This window comes from Athene cunicularia (genome assembly GCF_003259725.1).
Source record: "Athene cunicularia isolate RWA chromosome 1 unlocalized genomic scaffold, athCun1 chr1_part2, whole genome shotgun sequence".
Taxonomy (NCBI): Eukaryota; Metazoa; Chordata; class Aves; order Strigiformes; family Strigidae; genus Athene; species Athene cunicularia.
Genome location: NW_020799092.1, coordinates 20,906,213 through 20,933,618, shown reverse-complemented (window position 1 = coordinate 20,933,618; position 27,406 = coordinate 20,906,213). Strand labels below are relative to the sequence as shown.

The 27,406-nt window shown below is 38.0% G+C and overlaps 1 protein-coding gene across 1 annotated transcript in view; it reads left to right on the top strand.

The window, feature by feature from the left end:
- Nucleotides 1–306: 306 nt before the first annotated feature.
- CRACR2A (calcium release activated channel regulator 2A) overlaps nt 307–27,406 on the top strand; it is a 64,666-nt gene continuing 37,566 nt past the window's right edge. Inside the window, 6 exon segments of the mRNA XM_026867842.1 lie at nt 307–380; nt 9,795–10,033; nt 14,807–14,888; nt 14,891–14,917; nt 20,230–20,398; nt 21,930–22,076. Of these exon segments, the coding sequence (XP_026723643.1) occupies nt 9,812–10,033; nt 14,807–14,888; nt 14,891–14,917; nt 20,230–20,398; nt 21,930–22,076 (647 nt within the window). The 5' untranslated portion in view covers nt 307–380; nt 9,795–9,811.

The window sequence follows — 27,406 nt, the reverse complement described above, 5'->3', positions numbered from 1 at the left end:
AACAGACCTCTTTTCCTCCTGTTTGTGTTCATTGGCAAATGATACACTGTCATGATTTTGTAGATGGGTAAATGGTGTCCATATGGAGGGGTAAAGAATATAGTGGTCTGCCCAGATTCCCTTTCCATAATTTGCTAATTTCCAGTATAAGTAAATATGAATGTACAGTTCTACATATAAGGAGGGAGTAATACATCTTTAGGGTTTTATTGCTCATGTTAAAAATGCAGATTTAATCAGTTCAAGTTAAACCTGATGTAAAAACATAACTGATTCAGCTGTCCATGACTTATCCATGCAGAAGCACCAGGATGCCTGTGTCAAGAAACTGACCGAAACTCAAAGAATATGGAGCTCTTTACAAACAAATATCTAACCAGGTTAGGCCTAGATTTTTTAGTCTAAATCTGATTTAAATTTTATCCTAATAGTAAACAAAAAATTGGTGATAAATATTTGCCTGCATTTCTAGGCACCAGTGCCCTTTTCTTCACTGTTGTGGTTTAAACCCATCCGGCAGCCAAAAACCACGCAGCTGCTTCCTCACCCTCACCCATCCTTGGGGAAGGGGAGGGGAGTTGGAGGGGTAAGAGTAAGGAGGCTGGTAGGTTGAGGTAAAAACAGTAATAGAAATAAAATATAATTAAAATAATAATCATAATAATAATAGTAATAAAATACAAACAGGTCATGCACAATGTGAGTGCTCACCACCTGCTGACTGATACCCAGCCTGTTCCTAGCTAGTGATCTCAGAGAAGAGAGAATCCTGAAAACCACTGTCCCAAAAACATGGGTGGAGCTTTTGATACAGAATATTCTATTGGCCAGTTTTGTGTTCATTGTTTTGACTATGCTCCCCCTCCCAGCTTCTTGTGTACCTGCGCACTAGCAGGACGTGGGAAGTTGAAAAGTCCTTGATTTCTTAGCAACAACTGAAAACGTCAATACATTATCAACATTCTTTTTGTATCAAATACCATACTGAATCCAAAACACAGCATTATTCTAGCTAAGAAGGAAGGCAAAAACCCCAACAATTAGCTCTATCCCAGCTGAAACTAGGACACCCACATTTAGTAAGTTGAATACCACAGGGTTGGATAAGCAAGGTATGGGATAGCTTACTGAGAGTCTTGTTGAATCTGCCTCATTAGTCACTATCAGATTTATTGTGTGTCATGTCTCAGTCTAATTTGACTGCCTCCTCATACTCTCCTTCTGCTGTGCCCCTGTATCATGTGTGGTGTCCCAGACTACCCCTTGCTCTGACACCTTATTGTTGCCAGACAGAAATTATGAAGTAGCTATACCTGTTGCATGGTGGGAGGTCACCACATTGCTGAGCCGTGGCCAGGATATGTGCCCCTTTGAAGAGCCTGTGACCTCTGGAGAGCCACACCAGAAGATACTCTTCCTATTTGCAGTAATCATGCAATATCTCCCTTTTCCTCACATGACTTATCTCACAGAGGGGCTGTCAAGAAAGGTGAAGGGTCTTGCTGGGGAACTTTCCTTCCTTAGACAGCAGCGTAAATGGAGGCAGGGATCCTGCACAATTGCAGGAATAACTTTGACTAGTTGACTCACAGAGAATATGAAAGTTGTGTTTCCACTTAAAGGCAGTGGTGAATTAAAATCAAGAATCTGTAATGATGCATTTTTAATTGTTTGTGTTGCTAGAATTTTTTTTTTTAAATTAAACAGGATGAGGTACACCAAGCCTACTAATCAAATATAGATAAGTGGTTTTGTTTATATGTGTTTCCCAGACCTTGGAATTGAGCCATGCGGAAGAGATAGCATGAAGGTTATCTTGTACTGCATATAGGAAAATGACACTAGTACCATATTTTACCATTACTTCTTGCAATGGAAAAACAGTGATCTAGAAAATTAAATATTCCCATGCCTCACTCACATGGCTTTGTCCCATGCAGACTGTCTAACTGACTCAGGTGAAGGTGGTTTCCAAGAGCAAATTTATAGTTTTAGAAATTCTGAAACTTTTGGAAACAAGAATTATTGCAAACTTAAGTGCAAGCCAGGTGCCAAATAACTAAGTAGACACTTGGAACACGCCTCTTTGGTTTTCTAGTGCAATCTGCATTAGCTTGGGTCCACTAAAGTCAGTGGCAGAGTAGACTGAAATTTTCCACTAACATTTTTTCCATTAATAATTAATTTTTATTTGAAGATAATATTTAAATTGCATCTCAGAATCCTTTAATTTGGGTTAAAGATGTGACATTGCTTGACAAACTAGAAATAGAGAGTGTATTTTAGATTTCAAATCAAACTTTTGTTAGTTTTCAGGCAGATCAAAGGGATTTGATTTTTTTTTTTTCCCCAGAAGTTATATTTTTAGCAAGGTCTTCTGGTGGAGGCAGAACATTTCAAGATTTTTTTTTTTTTGTGAAAAAGGGTGTACTTTAAAGATGTTCTTGTCAACTAGATTTTACTAGCTGAAAGTAGATCCATTTAGCAGTAAGTTATTAAGAAAACCTGAAAGATCAGACAATTAAAAGCAACATATACTGCTTTACTTAAACTTTTTCCAGACCTTTATTTCGGGGGGAGTCCTGTTTCCAAAGCAAATAATCTGTCAACAAATGCAACAGCTCATATGAATTGGCAATACTTCCTGCCAGAACATCACGTTACAGGTTACACCATTTACTAATATAAGGCTGTTATTAATATAGTTATTTACATTTATTTTGAGTGCTTGAGACAATTCAGCACAATAAATCATGCAGTCAGATGGAGTCAGCTCAGTTTTGACTTCACCATGCTTGGAATGTGCTACATATGTTTTAAGGTGCTCTTTTTTAACAACAGGTTTTACTTCTCTGAACTAACATTTTCTCTTTGGAGAAGAAGTCAAAATAATGATAAAATAGTTCTGTAGAGTTCAGTAATAGTTCTGATACAAGTTGCATGATTTGATGTCACTACTGTATGCAAACGTTTATGAAAACTAATGCTGCAGCCACAGGTGTTAGCCAGAGTTGCCCAAAATACATGACTGGCCAAATTGTATTTGTATGCAGTTAAGTTTTTATTGATGTTAGAAAGATAGAGGCAGAATTTGTGGGGAAAATACACTTATACCACCATACTTCTCAGGTATTAGGTAGGTCAACAGTTTCCTGAAGATTCAAGGTTCTTGCAGACAGGCAAGAAACAGGAGGGAGGGAGAACAGGTTTTCTTGGTGTCCTTGTATAAGGGAGAGAAGAGCAGTGTGGGTCTTTGAAGCATGCAGAGACTGCATGCATTGTGCTCTCACAGCTCTCATAATCCTGTGATTATTCTGCAACAGTGATTGCCATGATGATTGTTGCCCCTAAATTCAGTGTCCTTTTATAAGAAGTTTGCATTTCCAGACAATTCTTAGCTTTTAATTTCTTAAATACATTAAAAAGGAAACATCGAAAACAATGAAACAAGAGGAAAAGGTCCATTTCCACTAAAATCTTAACTAGAGTAGCTTTACTTCTCAAGGAGCCTAGCAGGTCAGTTTATCTTCACCCTGCCTTTTCAGCATGGATCCCTAAAAACTGCTAATATTTAGGCAATAAAAACCAGAGAAGATAGTGCTCAAAGGAAAGAGAGAGGTTTTGGTTGCCTGCATTAGTTGTTTTTCACTAGTGTTTCTATATTGAAGAAAAAGGATGGGGAATAAATGAATCTGCCTGCTTCCTTTGCTTAGTTCTGTTACCTTTGGACATCTGAATTAATAATACATGGATAGTTTTGTTTACTACTTCTGTAGAGGCCAGTAAGAAGCCAGGCAGGTGACTTTCTTCTTCATCTGTGTGGGAAGCTAGCCGTTGGGAGAGACAAATTTTCTTAGAAACACAGTGAAAACTAGTTGCTTGGCTGGAGATGTTAAAAATAAAAAAGGTAAATGAGGACATGATCACCAGTCAGAGAGTTGGGATCCTGCGTCATTGAGCGCAGAAGTGACATAGTTTGTTTTTTTTCCAACAGTTGGATTTATGGATTCATCTAGGGACAAATACCGAGTGGGGGGTGAGTGGTCTCTCTAAAGTCTTCGGTAGCCTGTTTTGGAATCATTAATGCTGTCACTTCTTTTCTGGTTTTCTCATGTTTCCCATTTAATACTGTGAAGACTGTGCTTCTGATATATGACCTGGGGTTGTTTCCTTCTTTAGTTTTGGGTATGGTTTTTTTCCTTAACCAGTCATCTTCTGAAAATTAATTTAATTTATACAATTATGATGTATTTATAACCCACAACACCTTCTCCCAGGTCTTTTACCTCCTTGATTTCTGCTCAACTCCCTTACCTTGAAATAGATTGGAAGTAATTTTATGGAAATCTAAAAACTTGTTGTATAAATGAAGCTTTGACCTTGCATTATGCAGAATATCAAAGTAGGTGATCCTAATGTTTCCCTTAATCTTTAAAAGCTACAGTCAAGGCTGGTTGGAGAATTTCTGTTAAGATTGACTGTAAACATAATTTGGTTCTCCCACACAAATATACTCACAGGAAAAGAATTTCTACATAATTTAAAGTTTTTCCTTTTTCAGCTAATGGCTGCATGATTCCTTCATTTTCTGCCTTTGCTGCTCCCCCTGAAATTATTTTCATGACACATTTCTTTCAGACTATGCTGTTGTGGTCCCTCATAGGAACTCCAGCCTGTCTCAGATCTCTTCCCTCCACGGTTAAAGTCCCCATGCCCACTCCATGGTGTGCTATCTCCTAAGATGAAGAATCATGAGAGATCACTTGCATCACGAGAGAAGTTACCTAGGCAGTAACTTCCCAGACTGTGTGGAAGAAAAGAGGATTTTATGACACATTTCAATGCCTTTCTGAAGCAAAAGCACAAGACTTGCATGTTTTTACTTGAAAAGTCAAAATTGGAGGAGTGAAGGTCCCATTTTTCACCTAGTTCAGTCCAGATGTTCATATGATTAGGTGAGACTTTATAATGTTTCCATGAGAGCTTAAAGGATAATTGTCTTAGTCATAGTAGAGGAAAAAAATGCGGATATTCTGGGGACACACAACTTTGTATCTGTGTTAGTTCTTTTAAGTGTGGGACCTGAAGTTTTACCTTGAATGGTCATAAAATCTTTTTAAAATGCCTAAAAATAACATTGAGGTCCACTGATCTATTACTCTTTCTCAAGGAATGATCACCCATGCCATTATTTTCAGAACTGTTGTCTGTTCTTCTGTGATGGCAGTTGCACTACCTTTGCAGACAGTGGTTCAGTGGTCTTCTTTTTTTATCATTGAATGGTTTTTCATGCTGAGCTTGTCTGCCATGTTACTGCACAAGACTGTTCCTTCTTGTGTATTGCATTATGTGTGCATAGGGAGTATTTTTCTTTAGTCCTGTATCTTGAAAACTTCTATGTTCTTGAGGATGGTTACTGTTCTGTCTTTGATCTTAGCAGTCCTATTCCTCTGTCATTCTCTGTAGGTCCCGATTTTTTTGATTCTTGATTTTTCTTTGATGTGTTTCCTTGATGGGCCACTTGGCCTTACTTGCGCTAAATAAACTATAACTTTCCAGATTAAATTGAAAGGATTTTACAACAGCATTCACAGTCTAGCTGGATGAACACTTGTCCAAGGTCAGGGCACAGTAATAGGGAACAGAACGACTTCTTTCAGCAGGCTTGTGCCAATTTAAAATAGTTGTGGTGGTACATTTTAGCAACCTTAGAAGTTTTTCAGCATAATGCTAAAAGATAACTAACTTTGACACTGTTCTGAAGAGGTCCTGTTTGTGTGTCAGGGTTATTACAGAACAGCTGAAGGTTATTTTAACAATGATAATTTGTTGTTGGAAAATATATTTCTTGTATCAAAAATATGCAATCTTAATTTTCCAGCTTTTGCAAAACATAGACGTTATCTCTCATTTTGTAGTTTGTATAAATCCACGGTGACCTCTGTATTAAGGAAGCTTGTTACATTTTTCTGCTGATGATTTGTGTTTTGAAGTGTGCTGCAGGAAGTTTGTACTTATAACCACATGCTAAAAAAATTATTTTACTGAAACGTAAAGACTCAGAGACATGAATGCAGGTAAAAGTTAACTATCACAATTAGGGAGAATGGGGTTGTCACAAGTCATGACTTAACGAAATTTGTGGATCAGCAGTACTCTGTAACTCTATAGAGTTTGGAGTACATCTGACTGGAAAATCATGATGAAAATGTCATTTGAAATACTAACAGTGACTTGGCTTTTGCAGGCCAGTCCAAAAATACCTCATGATTAATCATCTGTCAAAACCTCATAAACCCCACATCCTTCTTAAGTATTATTTGGAGCTATGCTTGCTTGCATCAACTCATGATATGAACTATTTTACATAGTGAAGTGTCTTTAGCTAAAAGAATGGAAATCAAAGATCTTAATAGGACAGAGTCTTTTGAACTTGTAAACCATTTGGTTTTTAAAGGAGATGGATGGCTGAATGGAACTACCTATGTTATTTAAAACCGGCCTTGGAATAATTACATTGCTGATCCAGTAACATGGGGCAAATTGGAGTTTTAATTTTTCATGTTATCACCAGCATTTGCAAAGTATCAGGGTACTCTAGGGAAGCAGCCATAAGGATTAAGACTTTTAGTGTAGGCTCTAATTCAATTTTCTGCTGTGTTCACGATGCTCGCTGTGTATCAAGTTTTTATGATGTGTATGAAAGGTGAGGCAACTTGTAAGTAGGGGAGGCTTCTGTAATGCACATGATTTCATTTTGTGCTATGGAAATATTTAGAAAGCATACTGATGTTTTCTGAATTATCTGTACTGTTTGCTAAATACAAATAACTTTATCAAACTGTATATAGTGCTTTTTGTTCCACCATTTTTAATCTGTTTTCATATTTCTATTATTTTAATGTTTTAATATTTCTATTCTTTCATATTCAATTGACTGTCTGTTACTTGCAGGGTTTTTCATTTTTCTTTTTCTTAAGGAAGTCTGATGAACTGTGCAGAAACCACAAGCACTAGCAGCATTTACTATCATGATTAACTTGACCTTTTCCTGCAGTTGTGGCCTTTTGAGAAATTGTTGAGATATGAGAGAGAAAAAAAATATGTTACATCCGATACACTTGGAGTCTGGGTCAGATCTTGTTAAGACCGTCTTTAAGTTGCACGTCCCACAAATCTTTGGTATTTTTGAACCTGTTTTAAGTTAGTGCCACTGCAAAGTTGAAACTGATGGCCGGATTTTGATTACTACTCATACACTGGGATCAGTCAAGAATGAGCTGTATTGAAGTAAGTGAGGTTTAGGTGTATAAAAGCAGTATGAGAGAAAAATCCCATCCAGATTATTATCCCACTGTAGTCTGAATGTGGCTTTTGATCCATTTGTGGGTGACTGTATAGTCAGAGCCAAGAGTAATCTAGCTCATATACTGGTTTTGAGACTGTCTAATACTGAAAATGTCAGGAAAGGGATTAAGAAACAGGGCAGTTATGGAATAATCTTTTTCTTCATGTATCTTCCCAGCTACTGGTGGTTGGTCAGACTTTCTGAGCTTGGAATTTTCCTCATAAGAGAAAGAGTACAGCTGGTTCAGGTAGCTGTAATAACCAAATGCCCCTTTTTCTATCTGACCTATATTCCCTGTGACAGGATTTCCTAGACTTGTTAATTTTCCAGAGCCTGCTTGGCTGCCAGCACGGGGCCTGCTCTGACAGGTTTCAGTGCCTTTTGGGGTGTGGAGCGTGGTGAGCCCTGGCAGAGGGCTCATCCGCCGTGGCAACAAGTGGTACCCAGTGCCTGCATGCTGTGTGCAGGAGGACGGGTGACGGTGCTGTCCAAATAGCTGCTCTTGGCGTTTATAAAGCACCCCTGACTGCTGTACATTAAAACTGAAGTAAGACCCATTCTGAGAGTTTCCTAAGGTGGGATGGTATTGAGTGTAGCCATCCTTTGTCTTTCATAGAGTGTTTTTTCTTGTGCTGCTTGTAACTCTGCTTCAGGAAGGATTTTGACAGCTAAGTTCTTTGGTCATTAAGCCAAAATTATTTCACCTTTGGAGAGTATTTGAAGAACAGCCCTGGGATGATTTGAGTTGCAAAAGAGAGTGAGGGAAATGAAAATTTACTCATGTTTGCATATTTTTGCGACATGGTTTCAGAGGGGGTGAGTGATTTGCTCAACAATATCCTAACTTGGTTTGAAGTCAGTGGCCTGGCTGCAGTGCTTTTATATTTACATGCAACATGGGAAGGTCCAATAGCCTGGCCCATAGCTATTGGAGAAATCACTTTGTCATGGAAAACCACTGCAAGTGTGACTGACTGTACATCTAAGAAGTTCTTGGAAGATGCTGTGTTTTAAGAGGTATAAAGCACTGCCAGGTTTGAACTTAAGCACAGAAGAAAGCAGACTCTGTCTGAGTTACTCTGTCTGTGTGATCAGAGTCTTTTCTCCTTAAGAAGCTGATTAGGCAAGCTAAAGTTCTTGTTTCCTTATATTCTGCCTTCACATCCATGTAATACCAAGGTCTGTACTCTGGAGACAACATACATTTCAGATTCAAATAATTCCCACTGGCCTCTGTTGGCATTGTTCTAGATTGTACAAGTCATGCTGGGTCAGAATCAGGCTGTGTTCCTTTATAATCGTTAAATGCCTCTCAAAATGCTTCTCTGTCTTTAAAATTATCAGACAAATTTGTGGCTACTTCAGGTAGACCTACTTAGAAAAAGGGAAATACAATTTCAAGATGCAGATACGAAGTCAAGTTGTTGCATATCATCTGAGTCCTGGTGAGTGTACATGTGTTCTTAGCCTGTCACAAATACCCAGTACCTCAGTGAAATAGACTGTTTCTCTTCTTGGTTTACCCACATGATAATGAGTTAGGATCATGCAGGGAGACTTACAAACATCAGGTCAGGCATGACAACCCATGATTAGTCAACAGTGCCTTTGAGCCCATAGGCTTTTGGGAAAGCCTGCTCCTTTTGTATTGATACTGTGCATTGTACAATTGTACACATTTGGAGGGGGAAAACTATTTACATCTGACCTCTTAGAATGAATTTAAGATCCAATTATAGCCAAACATAAATATATACAAGTATTTTCATGCAGGGAGTATAATACAAATTTTCACAGAAGCTCTTTAGAACGTGATTAGCTTATGAAGTCTTCCCACCAAGTTCACTAGTAATTAGATCTCCTTCACAGCTGAAAGTCAAAGCCCTAAGTAATAAGGATGGATCTAAGGAAATATTTCAGAATTCCATAATCTGTTGTCTTTCTCTTAATTTACTTAACTGATGTAAACACTGTGGTTCGTTGGGTTCCATCAGTCATCAATTACCTTCCGTTCTGTAGCTATTATATGAACTGTATTCCAAAGCACTGGATGCACACTCTGATACATGGTGTTAAGATGATCAGAGTCAAAAGGATACCAGTTGAATGCTCCTAGTGTCTTTAAATTATTCTTTCATTTACCCATATTTCCTGTGTTTTCTTGTTCAGGTGAATTTATTGTCTATATTTCTTGTTAAATTGTCAGATTTTGCTTTGAGAATCCTTTTCAGAGCTAGTTTTGTCTTCTCCTTCCCTCAGACTCCCTCCTCCTCATTCAGCTTCCCATTTGTAGTGTCTTTAGTGTGGGCCATCAGGGTAGGCATTTTCAAAAAGCTTTTTCTTCTTCTAAGCTTTAGTGCCTAATTAAAGAGATGATTGCTGAGAAATTGTGGAAAGCCTCATTAAAAGGGTCTGATTTGCTCTTTTCCTTACCTTCCATGCACAGGTTTCAGATCAGAATTTATGTGTAAATGGAATAGCAGCATCCCAAAGTATTCCTGTGCTGAGGTTGTGACAATGGACAGAATACAAGGAGACTGTGCCAATCCTGTGCCACCAGGAGATGCAGAGAGGAACAGGACTGGAGAACAAGACCCACGGCTAACTGTGTTGGGGAAAGCACATGAGTTCTTCCAGATTTGTGATCTGGAAGGCAAAGGCTTCATCACTCGTCAAGACATGCAGGTAAACCAAAATCTGCTATGTGAACGCACAATGAAAGAAGCTCCTAATGCCCTTAATGAGTTGAGACTGATTTAGGGTTAAAAATTGCAGCACCCTCCTGATAACTTTAAAGAGATATGCAGGATATAAATAATCTCTTTGAAGTCTTACATAATGCTTGCATTTGTTTCCGCAGACAAAGCAACAAAAAAGTGGAAAATTGAAGTAGGTGAATTAATTCCATTCTTGTTGACAAAGTTGAAACTCCATTAAATTAATTACATTGTGATTGGTCACAGCATCATGAATGTATTCAGTTCACCAATTTCATCTTTCTGTTTTTTCCACAAAATTAAAGTCTTTCACTTTGGTTTCACCTTCCAGACAATGGTGAACTCTCAACTGGATCACATTTATATGTAGGAAATACAGAGAAACAGTATTTTAGCATCACAGTGTTCACCGTAATCTTACCAAATTGTTCTGAAGTTGTCTGAGGGGCCAAAATAAGATATGCTGGAAATGTAGATGAAAAAACCCAACTATATAACAAAATCTTTTGAAAATGGGATTGGATGCATACTGCAGAAATGATAAGGTGATTTCAACTAACGTGTGGCAGAAAACAAGAATGTACTCATGCTTCACATGCAAAGCATAATTTCATTGTGCTAATCCATTTCTACTTGAGTACTTATGGATGAAATAGAATTGGGGAGTGGTAGCAAAATCAATTCAGCACAAACTAATACCAATGGAAGCATCTAATATAAAATGTAGAAACCTTCTGTATCCTCAGAAACAGATGTGTCTGTATATAGGAAAATACAAGTGCAACACTTTTAACTAACTATGTTGGAAAAGCAAAAACCTCATAGTAAATTGCTCAGATTCTGGCGGTTGTGTGTTTCTGAGTTTTGTGACGACCTGTGCTAATTCTGCAAAGTTGAAAAAGTACAGAAATGCAGGTGTTTGCTGTGCTTTAGGCTTTACCAGTATACATTATCTCATTGAAGTAACTGAATGCAAACACAAATATGTTGTTAGTGGTAATTTTGGTAAATCCATACCCATAGAGAATTTCATGGATTATAATTTTATTTTCTTTCCAAAAACTGAATGCCATGTATTTTCACCTAGTGGAAGACCCATGTATGTATATGTGTATATATGTATATGAAGGTTTTTAATACCTATCTCTGCAAGGAATATAAAAACTTTTGTTTCTGTTTGATTCTAGATTTTATGCTTAGAGTGCTGGCAAATTTATACTTTAGGTTATAAAACGTATGTTGTAAGAAATGCAGTAGAAAAAGGGCTGCAAAGGGTTACAAAGTACAGATAAAGCACATTTCTGTTTCACCATGAGTATTTCTTCACCGTGTCTGACAACTTCAGTATATAAGTGTCTGGTTCATTTGCATACAGAAATAAGGGTACTCAGAATACTTGAGAAGATGGTTTTTATATTTACTTTTATTTCCTGCTGATCCAATTAAAGATAATATTACACAGACAGACATTTTGAAGATACTGGATTGTCCTTACTGCACTCAACACTTCAGTAAACAGGAGTAACTCAGCTGAAATTATTGCGGTTCCACTGACAAAAAGACTGGGGTGAGACCCATCTCCTCCCTTTGACTTTACAGTAGTTTAGTGACAGTGAATAAAAACTATAAAGTCAAGTCTTTTACATTAATTCCAGCAATTCAGAAACCCTGATTCTTTGAAGCCAGTGATAGCTTTCTCATTGTCCCATCTTCCTTATAATTCAGTAAGACAGAGATTTGTTTGGACACCAGTGACAGTGATCTGTTTTCTAATGGATTTGGTATCCTTTATTTTATTAATATACAAAATAATGATGTTTTCTACTGAACAACTGTACATTAGACATATACTGCTCTAGTTATTCGTTATGCTTCATTCATTAATCATTGAGAAAAATGACTAGTTAACTAGAAACCCTGTATTGCAAGCATGAGTTTAAAATCGGTATAGTTGATTTTGATTGCACTTTTCATGGTGTTCACTCCCTATAACAAAGACATAAATCAGTAAAATAAATCAGTTTTTCCTTAAAAGGTACCAAGTGTTGATCACTTTTGGATCCTGCTTTTTGTTAGGTCAGCACTACTTACCATTAATGAAACATTGCTTCAAATGCAGGATGCTAACATTAAGCTTTTAAATCTTTAATCATGTGATATGAGGCATAATTTTCAACACAGAGTGCTGAGTATCTAAAATCCAATTAACTTCAGTGAAACAGATCCTGCAAACAAAGTTTTCTGATGTGTCTATAGTATAGTTATTATATTAAAGATTTACTTCTCCCATATTTATATCATGCTGTTTATTTTGAGATTATGTTAATACTGGTAGTTTGGAATCTTTCATTCCATTTCAAAATATCAAATGTGCTCAACTTTCAAACAAACAAGGTTTTCTGAAATTGCAAGAAAGCAAATTCTGCATGAGACTTGAAACAACAGCTTTGCACTTCGGGCTTTGAGCTTATCCTGAGTGAGGAGAATAAGTATTGCAAAATGTTTTGTTTTAATGTGTATAGCAGAATTGGGTTCATATCTTGCTCTTAGCTATTTGACCTCTGTCTTTTTATTTAGCAGAGTAAAAGCTTGGTATTTTTAGATAAGTAAACATAGATGTCATGAAAGCACAGAGCACACTGGCAATTCAGATAATTTCCCTTTAAGCTTCAGTGATATATTTGGAAATGTTTTATTTCTTTTTTTTTTTTTTTTTTAAATTTTTAAGAGCCTCATATTGAAAGGATCTATGTATTTTTACAGTAAGCTCAAAATGAGCAAATAAACAAGCACTTATGAGACCAACCATAAGATTTTGTTACTAACAAACCTTACAAATTTTTTGAAGAACAAAACCAAGAGGTTGGGAAAACATTGACTTGATCTTAGTAACAATGGTTAGTATGGCCCTAGTTCATCAAAGTCCATAAATCATAAACTACCCACAGGGAATATAATGGAGCAAAATGTTGATAGATTCTTCAAAATCTCCTATTTTCATAGTTTTCAAGAAAATGCAAGTAATTGTGGTGTTTTTTACTGCAAACTTAGTATAATTCAATTCAGAATTTGAACCCTGCAATAGGGCACTCCAACTGTAGTTGGAGAAGCATGTATTTATCAGTCAAGTTAGCAGCAAGACCCACAAGCATTGTGGGTCTGTGTTTATGACGTGGTCAGAAGAGGACAGCCAGCTCTCAGGAAGCACTCCTTCAGCAGGTCCCATATATCTGGCAGTGGGAGTACAGTTTTTGTTTTTCGAAGTGTAAAAAGAGTAATTTGTCTGAAGCACCTTCTCTCTCATCAGTGCAGCGTAGGCTGTAAGAATTTTGCAGAAGCTAATTTTAAAAATTTTCCCTATAGATCTAAGAGATTAAAATATAAAGCTTTGGGAAGATGTGTGTGTTTAAGTGAGAAACTTATTATAACTCAGGTGTATTGCTGATGAAGTAACTTATTTAGACTGAATACACATCAAGTGTTCTTAGTTTTTTTGGAAGCAGGCAGCAATGCATAATTAATCCTGCTCAGAAATCCCTTTGAGACTATTCCATGTAGCTCTGTGCTTTGGAAGCTCTGTTGCTTTCCCTTCTCAAGATCACCTTGGAATTCCCTTTACTACTCTTCCATTCAACTCATACAGGTTTTAATATATACCCTAAACCCTGGTTAATGCATTCAGCTAATTCTTACCTTGGCTGTATGACTTGTTGTGTTGGATAGTGTTTTCTATTGTTCTTGGATGGCAGGAGAAGCTTTCTTTGGCCCTTGAATCCCTTCCCTGTAGTGGAACAGATTAGTACTTTTGTTCTGATGAACTTTATCAACCTATTTACTTGCAATTTTTAATATGTTGTATATACAGTAGGAGTTCAGGGAAGGGATTAAAATCTTAACTAATGAAGCAGAGGAGTTTGCCGGTGATATTATATTGCTTCTCAAGCTGAGGAAAGGTTTTAATCTTCCTAGTGCTATCTCCTGGTGCTGTTGTAGTTGTTTGCCACTCCAGTTTCCTGTTATTTCCAGGAATCTGTCTATAATGTTAAAAGAATTACAGTAAAACCATTAGGGCCAGATAAAAAAATGTGTTTTTTTCTTTTTTGCCTGTCTTTAGATTCTCAGGAAAAAATATTTGACTTTGTGGAACTGGTTTCATTAAGTTTTGTCTTTTTTGGTGTGAGCATGCTGCAGTTCTGAAGTAGATGGTCATGAACTACATTTAACTCATTACTGGAGCAGCAGGTTTGCTCCTTGGACACTGCAGCTTTCTTAGCATTTATTTATTTATTTATTTATTTATTTATTTTAAAGCAGCTTTAATTAGGACAGTGTACCCTCTGTAATGTTCTTGTTTAGAGAGTCTCTTGCTTGACCTCATGACATGGAAGGAACTAGGTGTACACTTCTGCTTGCAACTTTGTCCAGCTGCATGATAATCAAGCCATTTCACCAGAATGCTGAGACTCCACCTTAAGTTCTACCTCTTCCCTTTGTGATTGGAATCTGTCACAGGGAGATTGTTCTCACTGCTTTGTCATAAAGGGTTCATAAAAGCAAATGAAGTTGTAAAAGCAAATCTCCCTCAGTTGATGATGTTTTACTCTGTGATGTATTTAAATTTTAACTCTGGTAAACAGATGCATTTAAATTTTAACTCTGTATTATGGATGTTCTGTAGAATCTAGTCTTCCTCTCATCCTGTAGTACAGGGTAAAGTTGTTGGCATGTTTTGTCATTCCAGAGACTGCATCCTGAGTTACCTCTTAGCCTGGAAGAACTTGAGAAAGTTTTTGTTACATTGGATGCTGATGGCAACGGCTCACTTATCCAAAGGAGTTCACCACAGGATTCAGTGAGTTTGGAAAGCATGATGCCTTTATAGAGCTTTATTCATATTCTGTACTGTTCACATCAATAAAGACACATTTTATCTCAACAGTATGCTTAATGATGCACACAGGGAACCAGACTGTTCCTTAGATACAGCAGATATATGTAGCAGATGAAGTGGTCAAATTATGTCTATAAATAGACAAAGAGCTCCAGGGTCTTTCTCTCCTGTGTAAGATGGCACAGTATGAGACATATGATGTAACCTGTTTTAAGCGGTGGAGTAGATCTATGAACGAATTTTGGAAAATTCTCTTGGAGGAAAAGAATCTTGTGTTTTATTTCATATCAGGTCATAGGACCTGAAAGATAATTAAGATTAATCTAAGACAATGTTGAAAATGTGTTAATACCATTGTCCTTACATATGTAGGAATATTTTCTACAACAAATTAATTCTTCAAATGATGTCACTTTATTTCAAAACAAAACACGATGAGGCAATTATTATTACGGAAGTCTTTTGTAACTGCCTGCTTTGCAATAGCACTCTTACTGTCATGTTTTTTGTGTTTGTGAAAGAGTTGTTTTCTGCCCAGCTGTGAGGTTCCAGGTAAGATGACAATGTTAGTTAGTGAGACTGGTTGTTCATGCACAATCAATTTTGTACTTAAATTATAGCTCTGCTGACTATAAGCATCAGGTTTAAGTATTTTGTCTAGAAAACTGAATCTCTCCTACATGTGAATTGTAACATTAAATCTCCATTTAAATACTATGTAATAGGCCCAGCAAACAGGACCTTCATTTTTGTTTTTGCAATAATTTGAAATTTTAGGTCTCTTATGTCCTACCTCACCCATTTTAGAGCTAGATCAAATATCTTAACTAAGAGTATGCTTTAATCTGCAAATTGTCAGTATTTAAAAATTAAATAATGTGTTACTGCTTTACTTTTCATAAGTAAATTATACATATTTTTTTGTTAAATGGAGATTATTTTCATAAGTAGTCTCTACAAAAACAAAATTTTGTGTTAAGGGATGTTGTAAGTGGCTGCTGTGTCCAGCAGCTGCAGAGCCTGGGGATTCCTTCTGCCCAGCTGCTGCAGCCCAGTTCAAAGACACAGATGGATGTGGCCACTGCTTTCCTGTTGCAGGTTCAACTGGTAATGAAGTTAAATGTGTATCCTATAGGCACCCACACATGCACACGCACAGGCACACAAAAGACCTGTACAAAGCAGACTACACAGACTGCCACAGACAAGGCACTGCCTTCAACAGCACCTGTGTATAGGGTTCACAGAAAATGTAAGGATAAGACAGTGTAAAACATGCTACATTTTAACCTGCTACACAGGATTGACAGCTATTTTCTAGGGATCCAGGCTAGATAGTCATACATTTGGCTAGGTGATGATGTTTCTAGTAAAGCAGAAGCTGTACTAGATAAAGGCTGCTTTAGAAAACTAGAATTGGAGAAAGCAGAGTAACGTCTGGATAAAACTTGTGCTGTACCAATTAGTATGGGAGAATCCCGTATGTATTTCTAAATGGTGGCAAATCTGAAATTTACTGTAACCTTTTTGCAACATAGTCTATTGTTTCTGTTGTCAACATGCTGTGCCTGGGTGCTGTGAGAAGAAATGCAAGATAGAGATGATAAAACCATAAAACCAGTATTTTGTTTCCTTGAGTCTAAGGTAACTTCTGTACTAGAATTTAGAATATAACCTGTGCCAGGCCTCACCACCCTCACAGTAAATAATTTCTTCCTTATATCTGATCTAAATCTACCCTCTATCAGTTTAAAACCATTACCTCTTGTCCTATCCCTACACCCCCTGTTAGAGTCCCTCCCCAGCTTTCCCATAGGCTCCCTTCAAATACTGGAAGGCTGCTATAAGGTCTCCCTGGAGCCTTCTCTTCTCCAGGCTGAACAACCCCAACTCTCAGCATGTCCTGGTAAGGAACGTGTGTGGCCTTCTCTGGATCTGTTCGAGCAGGTCCATGTCCTTCTGATGTTCGAGGCCCCAGAGCTGGACACAGCACTGCAGGTGGGGTCTCAGGCAAACGAAGTAGCAGAGGAGAATCCCCTCCCTCGACCTGCTGGCCACACATCTCCTGATGCAGCCCAGGACACAACTGGCTTTCTGGGCTGCGAGCACACATTGCTGGCTCATAGTCAGTTTTCAAACCACTACTACCCCCAAGTCCTTCTCTGCAGGGCTGCTCTCAATCTACTCCTCGCCCAGCCTGTATTTGCGTTTGGGATTGCCCAGACCCATGTTCAGGACCTTGCACTTGGCCTTGTTGAACTCCATGAGGTTTGCACGGTCCCACCTCTCCAGCCTGTCCAGGTCCCTTTGGATGGCACATCCCTTCCCTACAGCGTGTTGACTGCACCACACAGCTTGGTGTTGTCAGTGAACTTGCTGAGGGTGCACTCAATGTATTTTGTCATCTCCAACTGAGCACAAGTACACTGATTATTCATGTGGCAAATTCACTTCTGCAACTTCACTGTACAACTACATTCTTTCTTCCCTTCTTTTTATGGATGTCACTAAAAAGGCTGTAGCTGTTTATTTTAGTATGCTTTGCAAGTCTCAGTATTTTTTGCTCTCTTGTCTATATATATACTCTTTTTATCTCCAAGTTGTCGATTTCTTTTTTTGGTCATTGTATTCCTTGTAGGATCTCAGCTTACCTCTTTTTTGAGGTCAATATTGATACAGTCAGATCTGAAGGCAGATCAGATGCAGTCAGATACAGACAGATCTTTTCTACATATGTGTCCTCTCCACACCCTCCCACTTTGAGATACAAGTTCAGATAGTTGTGCACTTTCAATTCTAAGATAGTTTCAAGCCTCACTTGTTCGGTAATTTACTTGAACCCTTCTAACCAGTTGAGTTCAGTAATACCTATTTTTGCTTAGCCTCATGTTTAAACTGAATCAACTAATTTGTCAGTCCATGGTTATTTCTTATAATCTTCTATAGTGTTTTCAACACTCACTAGAGCAAATACAAGGTAACATCATGTCTTCTTGACTAGTGAAAAATTTTTAAGAAGGTCTCATGACTTTCATGGAAGTCTCTCATGACTATGATGTGGTGTCAATAGCCAGGAATATCTGAATCACAGAATCATAGAATGGTTGAGGTTGAAAAGGACCTCTGGAGGTCATCTGGTCCAAGCCCCCTACTCAAGCAGGGCCACCTCAAACTAATTCCCTTGGGCTGTGTCCAGATGGCTTTTATGTATCTCCAAGGAGGGAGATTCCACAACCTCCCTGGGCAACCTGTACCAGTGCTTGGTTACGCTCACAGTAGAAAAGTGTTTCATCATGCTCAGATGGAACCTTCTGTGTTTCAGTTTGTGCCCCTTGCCTCTTGTCCTGTCACTAGGCGCCAATGAAAAAAGCCCAGTTCTGTCCTCTTTGCACTCTCCCTTCATGTATTTGTATACACTGATTATATCCCTGAGCCTTCTCTTCTCTAGACTAAGCAGTCCCAGCCCTCTCAGCCTTTCCTCATATCAGAGATACTTCAGTCCCTTAACTATCTTTTGTTGGACTCCCTCCAGTATGTTCCGGTCTTTCTTGTACTGAGGAGCCCAGAACTGGACACAGTACTCCAGGTGTGGCCTCCCCAGTGCTGAATAAAGGGGAAGGATCACTTTCCTCAACCTGCTGCCAATACCCTGTCTGATGCAGCCAAGGATACCATAAGCCTTCTTTGCAGTGAGGGAACATTGCTGTCTCCTGTTCAAACTGGTGTCCACCAGGATTGCCAGGTCCTTTTGTGCCAAGCTGCTTTCCAGCTGGGTGGCTCCCAGCATATTTTGGTGCATGAGGTCGTTCCTCCCAGGTGCAGGACTTTGCACTTCCCTTCATTGAATTTCATGAGGTACCTGTCAGCCCATTTCTCCAGACTATTGAGGTCCCTGTGGATGGCAGCACAACCCTCTTGTGTATCAGCCACTCCTCCCAGTTTGGTATCATCTACAGACTTGCTGAGGGTGCACTCTGCCCCATCAACCAGGTCATTAATGAAGATGTTAAACTGGACTGGACCCAGTATTGATCCCTGGGGTACAGTCACTGGCCTCCAATTAGACTTTGCACCAATGATCACCACGCTTTGGGCTCAGCCATTCAGCCATTTTTTAATCTACCTCACTGAATGCTCAACAGCTTGGTGGAGGCCTTACTGAAGTCCAGGTAGACCGTATCTGCTGCTTCCCCCTCATCTACCTGGCCAGTTACTTTATCATAGTTTATCAAGTTGGTCAAGCATGACTTCCTCTTGGTGAATCCATGCTGACCACTCCTGGTGATTTTCTCATCCTTAATGTGTCTGGAAATGGTTTCCAGCATTAGGTGATCCATCACCTTCCCAGGGGTCAAGGTTAGCCTAACTAGCTTGTGGTTCCCTGGGTCCTCTTTCCTGACCTTCTTGAAGATAGGAGTGACATTTTCTTTCCTCCATTCTCCTGGTACTTCTCCCAGTCACCGTGACCTATCTAAGATTATCAGGAGTGGTCTCACAGTGACTCAAGACTGGCCTCATAGCGACATGTGCCAGCTCCCTCAAGCACACCTGGGTGCATCCCATCAGGGCCCTTGGACTTAGATATGTCTGGTTTACTTTATTCCCTGACCTGACTGATCCTCTTCCACCAGGTGTACATGTTCCTTGCTCCAACCCTTCTCTCTCATCTCTGGGACTTGAGTTTCCTGATGACCAGTCTTGCTAGTACAGACAGGGGCAAAGGAGGCATTCAATACTTCTGCCTTTTTCATGTCCTGTGTAACCAAGTTCCTCATCGTATTGAGGGACAAATTTTCCTTAGTCTTCCTTTTGTCTCCTATGTACTTAGAGAAGCCCTTCTTATTTTTTTTCTTTTTTTTCCCATATCCCTATCCAGATGCAGTTCCATTTGGTCTTTAGATTTCCTAACCACCCCTGCATCCCAGACAATGTTTCTGTATTCCTGTTTCCTCCCAGGTTAACCATCCTTGCTTCCACCCTCTGTGCTTTCTTTTTGTGTTTGAGTTTGTCCAGGAGCTCCTTGTTCATCCATGCAGGTCTCCTTGTTTTTTTGCCTGAAGGCATAGATGAAGGGATAGAACTCAGGGATCTTCTTGCCATGCCTCATCCTTTTTCTGTTTCATTATACTCCCTTTTCCTGTAAACAAGTGTAGGTGTTTCCCTCACAAATCATATTTACTGTAAAATTTGATCTTTAGTTCGTTGCTGTTCAGTGACATTGCTTCTTATGGTGAATTGTAAAAATGCTAACATATGTAATTTCTAATTCTTAGGCCAGTTTCTTTTGGGACAGATTGCTTTGAATAATGAAATGATGCAGCAGTCAGAAGGTGAAACATCCCACCCACTTAAATGCGAAGAGACCATGAATGATGATGAGGACGAAGAATTTCAGTTCTCAAATCTGATGGATCGGCTTGGAGCTAAAATGGTTTTGGATGAGTGAGTCTCCACAGCAATAGTAATAGATTGTATGATCTTTTATGATTCAGCTCTGGGTTTGACTTTAATGGAATACAAGGTGAATGACAAGAACCAAGGCTGTTCAGTTATGCAGTGATTTTTAAAAAAATTAATTTTCTTGGTTGTCAAAGATGATAAAATGCCATTCAGTTTCCAAGAGCAAAGCTATTGTACTTCATGCATATGAAACGTGTGTTTGTGCCATGTGAAAGCTATACTGTTAGCCCACTAATGTACCATGAGTTTTGAACTTACATAGTTATTAGCATGTAATCCACAGATGCCACTGATTTTCAATCAAACAGTACACAATGACTGCTTTTTTTGGCAAGAGCTGTGTTTAAAGTGTACCAGTTAACCATAAGAAAGAATGTTTTCTCCCCTTTTTCTGCTTTTTCTTCCTTCTGTGCATAATTGCAATTGTGATTGCTCTAATAACACTACCTCTTTCAGGACGAGGATGACTCACTCTGAAACACAAAACCCAAAAACTGCTTCTAAGAGCTTCTTGTGTGTTGGCCTGACATTCATTGGTCAATCACAATGAATGTTCTAGATCAAAAAAAGCATGGGGTAAAAATTGGAGAGAATCTGGACAGAGAGGACAAATGTTTGGAAATGCATAAGTGATCCTTACCATGAAATAAAAGTGCACATCAGTGCTTCTTTTCACCTGACTGCCTGTAACAGGAAAGAGATGATTGTCAGTCATCCTGAAAGGTTTTCATTATGAAGAGATTTTTATCACCCACTTTTTCTATCCTTATCCTCATTTTGTCCTTTAAATATAGAACTCTTTTCTGGCTAAGTTCAGGCTTACAATGCACGTGGAAGAAAATGAGTCAGGAAGAAACAAACAAAAGAAGTTGTTCAGGAGAATTCTGGCAAAGTTTTGAAAACCTATTATCGTTCACAGTAGAACATCTTTTTTCCAGTACCTGCTGAACAGATTTGTAAACAGAACATACTCCTGGTAAATCTTTAAATCAAAGTTTTCAAGATTTCATGTTCTGATTTTTGTAGCAGTCCCACTGTGAAATTAAAATGGGTTGGAAATGAAAGAAGATAGTGCAAATGCAATTTGTTAATTTGTCTAAGTAACTTAGGAGACTAAGTCTCATTCATATCTTATGAGGAATTGTTTTTGATTAGCCTTCCCACTGTCCCCTCCCTACTAGATTCGTGGGAACTTCTTCTAATAGAAGTGATGGGATAGTACAATGTATCTCATCTGTCTCCTTATCCATTCCTGTTTAGATGAAATGTCTGGCAAGTCACCCACTAAACAAGCAGTTCCTGTGATTCTCTGCAGTCATGCATGGCTAAACTTTGTGATGCATTCTTTTAATAAATGCAGTTTCCACCATTTCCTATCTACCTCATCCTTTTCAAATCTGGCACTGCTTAAGGAGCCTGGGTTTTTAATAAGCTTTGTGGTCTGACTAGTGATGCCTTGAAGCCTTCATCCACTAGGATCCTGTTTTAATGAATCCTTTATCTCTTCTTTCAGTGAGAGTGATGTGAAGCAACTTTGGTTGCAGCTGAGAAAAGACGAACCTCATTTACTTTCCAATTTTGAAGAGTTCCTGGTCAGAATTTTTTCCCAGCTCCAGGAAGCAGATAATGAAAAGAACAAGTTGGAATGTGCTCTAAAAAAGTTAGTATTTCTCTTTGTTGTACTGTCTGTGAAGTTTTACAATTATCTTCCCTACTATTTGAACCTTTGAAATAAACAAGGTATTTCAGTGCGGAACTGAGGACTGTAATCACGAGTTCCCATAACATAAAGTTTTATTAGTCATGAAGAGTAACAGTAAAATTATTTATAATGTGGAATTAGCTGAATCTAGCTTTTCTCTTCCAGTTAACAGATTTTGTTGACTGAAAGTCTTCTGCAGAAGTCTATTATTGCATTGCAGTTTTAAGACAGTATTAAGCAATTAACTTCTAGTTAATCAGTTTGACTCCAGAGGACAGTCAGATTTACCAGTAAATTGGGTAAATTGTCTGTGTGCTTTGCAAATATTGCATGCAGAAAAGCTGTAAATCTGAATGAACTGGCCAGAGAAATGAGAGATTTAAGATGTTAAAGGAGCCCAAAGCACTGATACCAGTGAAAATGTAGGTTAAATACACACGTAAAGCAAACATGAAATATAGTAAACAATATATATTGGTTTTATATATAAAAACATTTATAATGTGTATATATATAAACAAATATATAAAATAGATATGAAAACAAATATATAAGAACTAAACATTAATAGATCACCCTTTAATATATAACTATCTAGAGGGAAAAAACCCTGTGATACTAAATCTAAATAGAATGCAAAATAATGCTTATAGTTGAAGTTCTCCTGTATTTTTATTATAAAGTGTCACTTCTGAATTTCACATTCTTACAGATTGAGTAATAAAGGCAAATGCATTGTTGAACATTTACTTCATTTGTTCAGCGCTCTCTTGGGCATTCTGGGAATGTAATAAGCTTCCAAAGAAAGAAAAAGACTAAAAATATATGGTCATTAAAGACAATTGGTTTGTATTGATAGCAGCATTTTCATCTAAGTCTGCAAGTGTGGTTTTAGCCTGCTGACAGCTAGTCAGTTCACAACAGCATAGAGGTAGTTGTGCTGCCTGTTTTAGACTAGAAATTATCAATAACCATGTGTGATGAAGGGTTTGTTTTGTGGTTTTGTTGTGGGTTTTTTGTCAGACCCTTCTCAGTGTTTTTTGGGGAACTGTATGAATAAATTTGTCTGCTTAATAGCTGTGATCAGCAGAGAAGTGCATCTCCTGTCCAGTTTATCAAGAGTGAATTCGATTAGTGAAAACATACACACATACAGCCATCCCCCACATTTACATTATTCAGAATCAAACCTGCATTCAGAGATCCTTTGAATATTAGCATGGACTTTAGTCTACCTAATGTCCCTGCCTGCACCCTGGGCACCTTACCTATTCTTTGACTTAGACCTTGGGTCTTTCCAGATGTGGGTCTTCTACTCTCTGGCTGGTTCAGCTGGATTGAAATTTGCTACCAGAATTTGTTCATTTGCTCACTTGTTAGCAATCACAGATCCTTCAGATATTAGCATGAGGCTCTTGTAAGTCCATCTAATGGCCATGCTGAGAACCTAGTCCCTTTACCTCCAGCCATCAGCTCAGACCTTGAGTTTTTATGGATGGAGCTCTCCTCCTTGCTGGCTAGTTCAGCTTCAAGTGTGTTTGTGAATAACACCCATACAGAATAGACATTGAGTTCATACAGTTAGAAATAGGATCAAATAAGAAGATATATAGTATAGGGTGTGATAATCAGACACAGGGCTTGACCAGACAAATATACTAATCATCGGATGCTTACACTTGACTAAGCCACTTATCCCCCCACTTCACATCCACCTTAGTCCCTTTCTCTTTGTCTCCTTATAAATAAAAAACATGTCCCTAAATATTTTTTTGACATTGGCCCCAGTTTTTCTAGATCTATATGCAAATTTCATATTTCTGATACTGGTACCTAAGTAATCTTGATTTATATGGTGTTACTGATGTGGTTATCTAGATGCTGTTTTCCTTGGCAAGATTCTTCTCCCCAGGAGGTGTTGAATAATAGTGTCCTTCAGGTAATCTAAGGTTGGCAGTCTACTGCACAATTCCTCCTAAAACACCTGTGAAAGCTATCACCTATCAGGGTGCTAGCTGTAACTGTTGTCAGTTTCTCACTGTTATTTCTTATATCCAGCAATTTCTCATTAAGTGCCCAGTAATTTCACATGCTTTGCCCTTTTAGTTAACCCTCAGGCTAAGGCCTGGTCACCTTGACACTTTACCTTACCAGTGTTAATATGTCTCTTACAATCCTGTTCTCATAGAACTCAGTAAACTTACAAGTAAGCTTCTAATACATATCTATAACATGCTGCATGATCCTGCCTAGAGGAAATTTGTTGTAATTGTTGGGTATTACTCAAAGGCATAGGGTTGATCTCCCTGTGAATTTTTAATTTTATATATGTGTGTGTGTGTGTGTATATATATATATATATATATATGAGCACATACATTTAAAGAAACCACCTATATGCCAAATAAGTAGCTTTTAAATAGTCTTGAAGAAGAGATTTGCATATTGTACTGTCTACTGCTGACCCTCTTACAGATACTAGGATTTTTGTACGTAAATTATGACACTGTGCACACTCAGTGTGTGACTGTTTTTTTGTTATTTGGTAACAGGTCATATTTTTTTCAGTATTAAAGGTCTGCTTTATTTGTATTTCAGGTAAAATGACCCAGTCTGATTTTGTCAGATGTTAACTTCACCTCAGTTTTATATTTTAAGCAGTTAAAAGAGTGGTTGGAGAAGAAACTTAAAACCTACCACTGTGATCCCTTAGTTAAATAGTTTCAACAAATATTCCTAACAAGATACCAGTTATATTCCTGATACACTCACGGAAGAGGTCTGTCAGTGCATCAGACATATTCTGTATGATGGGGATGTTTCTCCTTTTAGGTGATATGTACTTCTAGTTCATTAGAACAACAGCCAAAATACTGCTAATGAGTTTTTATATAGAAGTCAATATACTTTAAGGAAAATGAAACAAATAGCCACACTCTTATCCCAGAAAGGTGGTGTTCTCCTCACTGGTGTTTGTAATCATAAATGATTGCAAAATTATGAACAGCTGTTGCCTATATTTGTAGATTTTAAGGCAAGATGAAATTATTAGGTTTAAACCCTCCCCTTTTATAAATACTCATTTGCTTCTTTATTCCTTTTCATTTAAACAGAAGTGAGAGACTTTTACTACACTGACTTATCAAACTAAATACTGTACATACATCTGGTCTGGTGCTGGAATAGCTGAGCTGTGCACTGAAAGTCTGGACTAGTAGCTACTTATATTCTTCCATTTTGGTTTTGGCATTTACAGATAGAGTTTTTGTTTGGCTGAGTAAATTAGTTCTCCTTGATTTTCTGATATTTGTATTTAATGGTAAGTGCTAATTTAAAATTAGATGTCTTCTTAAATGTAGCACTGGTGGTTTTGAATAATAGGGTGATGTACTGAGTAGGCAAAAAAGTGGTAAATTAATTTCATTGTAGATAAATGTAAGGAAGATAAAATAATTTAAGTCATGTTTACATGATACTGAGCTTGGAATGGGCAGTTACAACTCCGGAGAAAGCCCTTGGGGTCATCACAGAGAGCTTCCTGGAATCATCAGTTCAGGGTGCAATGGCAGCCAAAAAACCCCAGTAAAATGCTATACATGATCAGGAAGGGTACTGAGAACATGACAAAGGATGTTTTTGCCACTGCAAAATCTTGATGCACCCACATCTTGAGTGCTGAGTGAAATACCCGTCTCTGCAACACAAGAAGAATGTAATGGAATGAAGAAAGATACAGAGAATGGCAGCTCAGTGGTTAAAGGAGTGGAACAGTTATTCTGAGATAGCTATCTTTAAAAGGTAGTCTCTACTGAGCAAGGAGGTAAAGACTGGGTTGAGATATGATAGACCTTTACAAAAATGAGACCACTGACTAGGCTGAATGAAGAACTTTTTCAAATCCCTAGTAGCAGAACCAAGGGGCATTTATTAATGCTAATAGGAAGTAAGCTTAGACAGATGAGAAGGAGACCTTTTTCTTCTAATAGCAGATAAAATCTTCAACTGCCATTACCCCTGTCTGCTGCTGTGTTTTGCATTTGAAAGACAAACCTAGTAAAAAGGTAGACTGTGCTTCAAACAAGAGGGTTCTAAACAAAGAAGATAAACATAAGGGTAAAGGAGAAGGGAAGGATGAACTGACTTCTCATTGGGTTAGCACGGGACAGTGTCAGAGTACACCTTCTGTGGAAGAAGAGGAGAATTAGTGTCTCAGATTAGTGCACAAAGTGCACAAATCACTATATTCTTTTAAGGGAAAAGAAGAACCAGTACAACAAACTGCATGAACAGCAGTTGTGAAACAGACAATTCACATTGCAGCTACATGAACAAGCAGAAATTAAGCCCTTGAGAGGGATCCTGAACTCATCATGTGAACTTAGTGAACTCACATTACATTCCATTTTGGTTAATGTGCTGTCTCCTATTCGTTTCCATCTCTGTTTATTCCACAGCGTTACCGGAAAGAGAAAGATCACGTTATCCAATATTGCTGGAATTATACAATTATGCATTGAGTAAAACTGAATGGTATGATCCTAGGAAATAGAGATTTTGTATTTTCACATAACAGTGATATGCCCTTATGGCTTTTAGCTGTTTTTCTACTTGTGGGGAATATTTACCAGCTAATATATTGGATTATTTTTTATGCTGCTTGTTAATTACATTACTTATAATTGTGTCACAATTTTGATTGTAACAGGGTACTAATTTATCTTTCTGTATAATTTGCTCAGAGTTAAGAATGGTAGACCATGAATGACATGCTTGGGGATATTCAGCCTGCAGAAATGGCATGTGCTTATGTGCCAGACCAACTAAAAAGCTTCCTCATCTAGAGGTACCTCCTGGATGTAGTCTTGTTTGTGCTGCCAATATCCTTTGCTTCCATACACATAAGAGGAAAGAAGTATCTAAATCAGCAACTTAATAATATGGGACTAAAGTTATTCTCCCTGTCACACAGAAGCAAAGAAAATCTTTATGATTCCCATGGAATCACTGGTTGCTGTGCAATATGTTCTGCCTGTACAGAGTTACAGGATGTTTCAGTATATAGTCAATCTAGCCCTGATCAAAGTGACATTATACTGCATGAATACAGTATTTTTAAATATGATCTTAAGCATCTCTGCTATACCTTTTAAAATAATTGTTAATTCTTTATGAATTTGTGTAATTTTATTCCATTGATGAGTGCTAATTTCTTATGAAGCATTTAGTTATAATTAAATAAAATTTGAGATCAGAACATGACCTGACTTTACACTGTAAGGGGAGAAAGG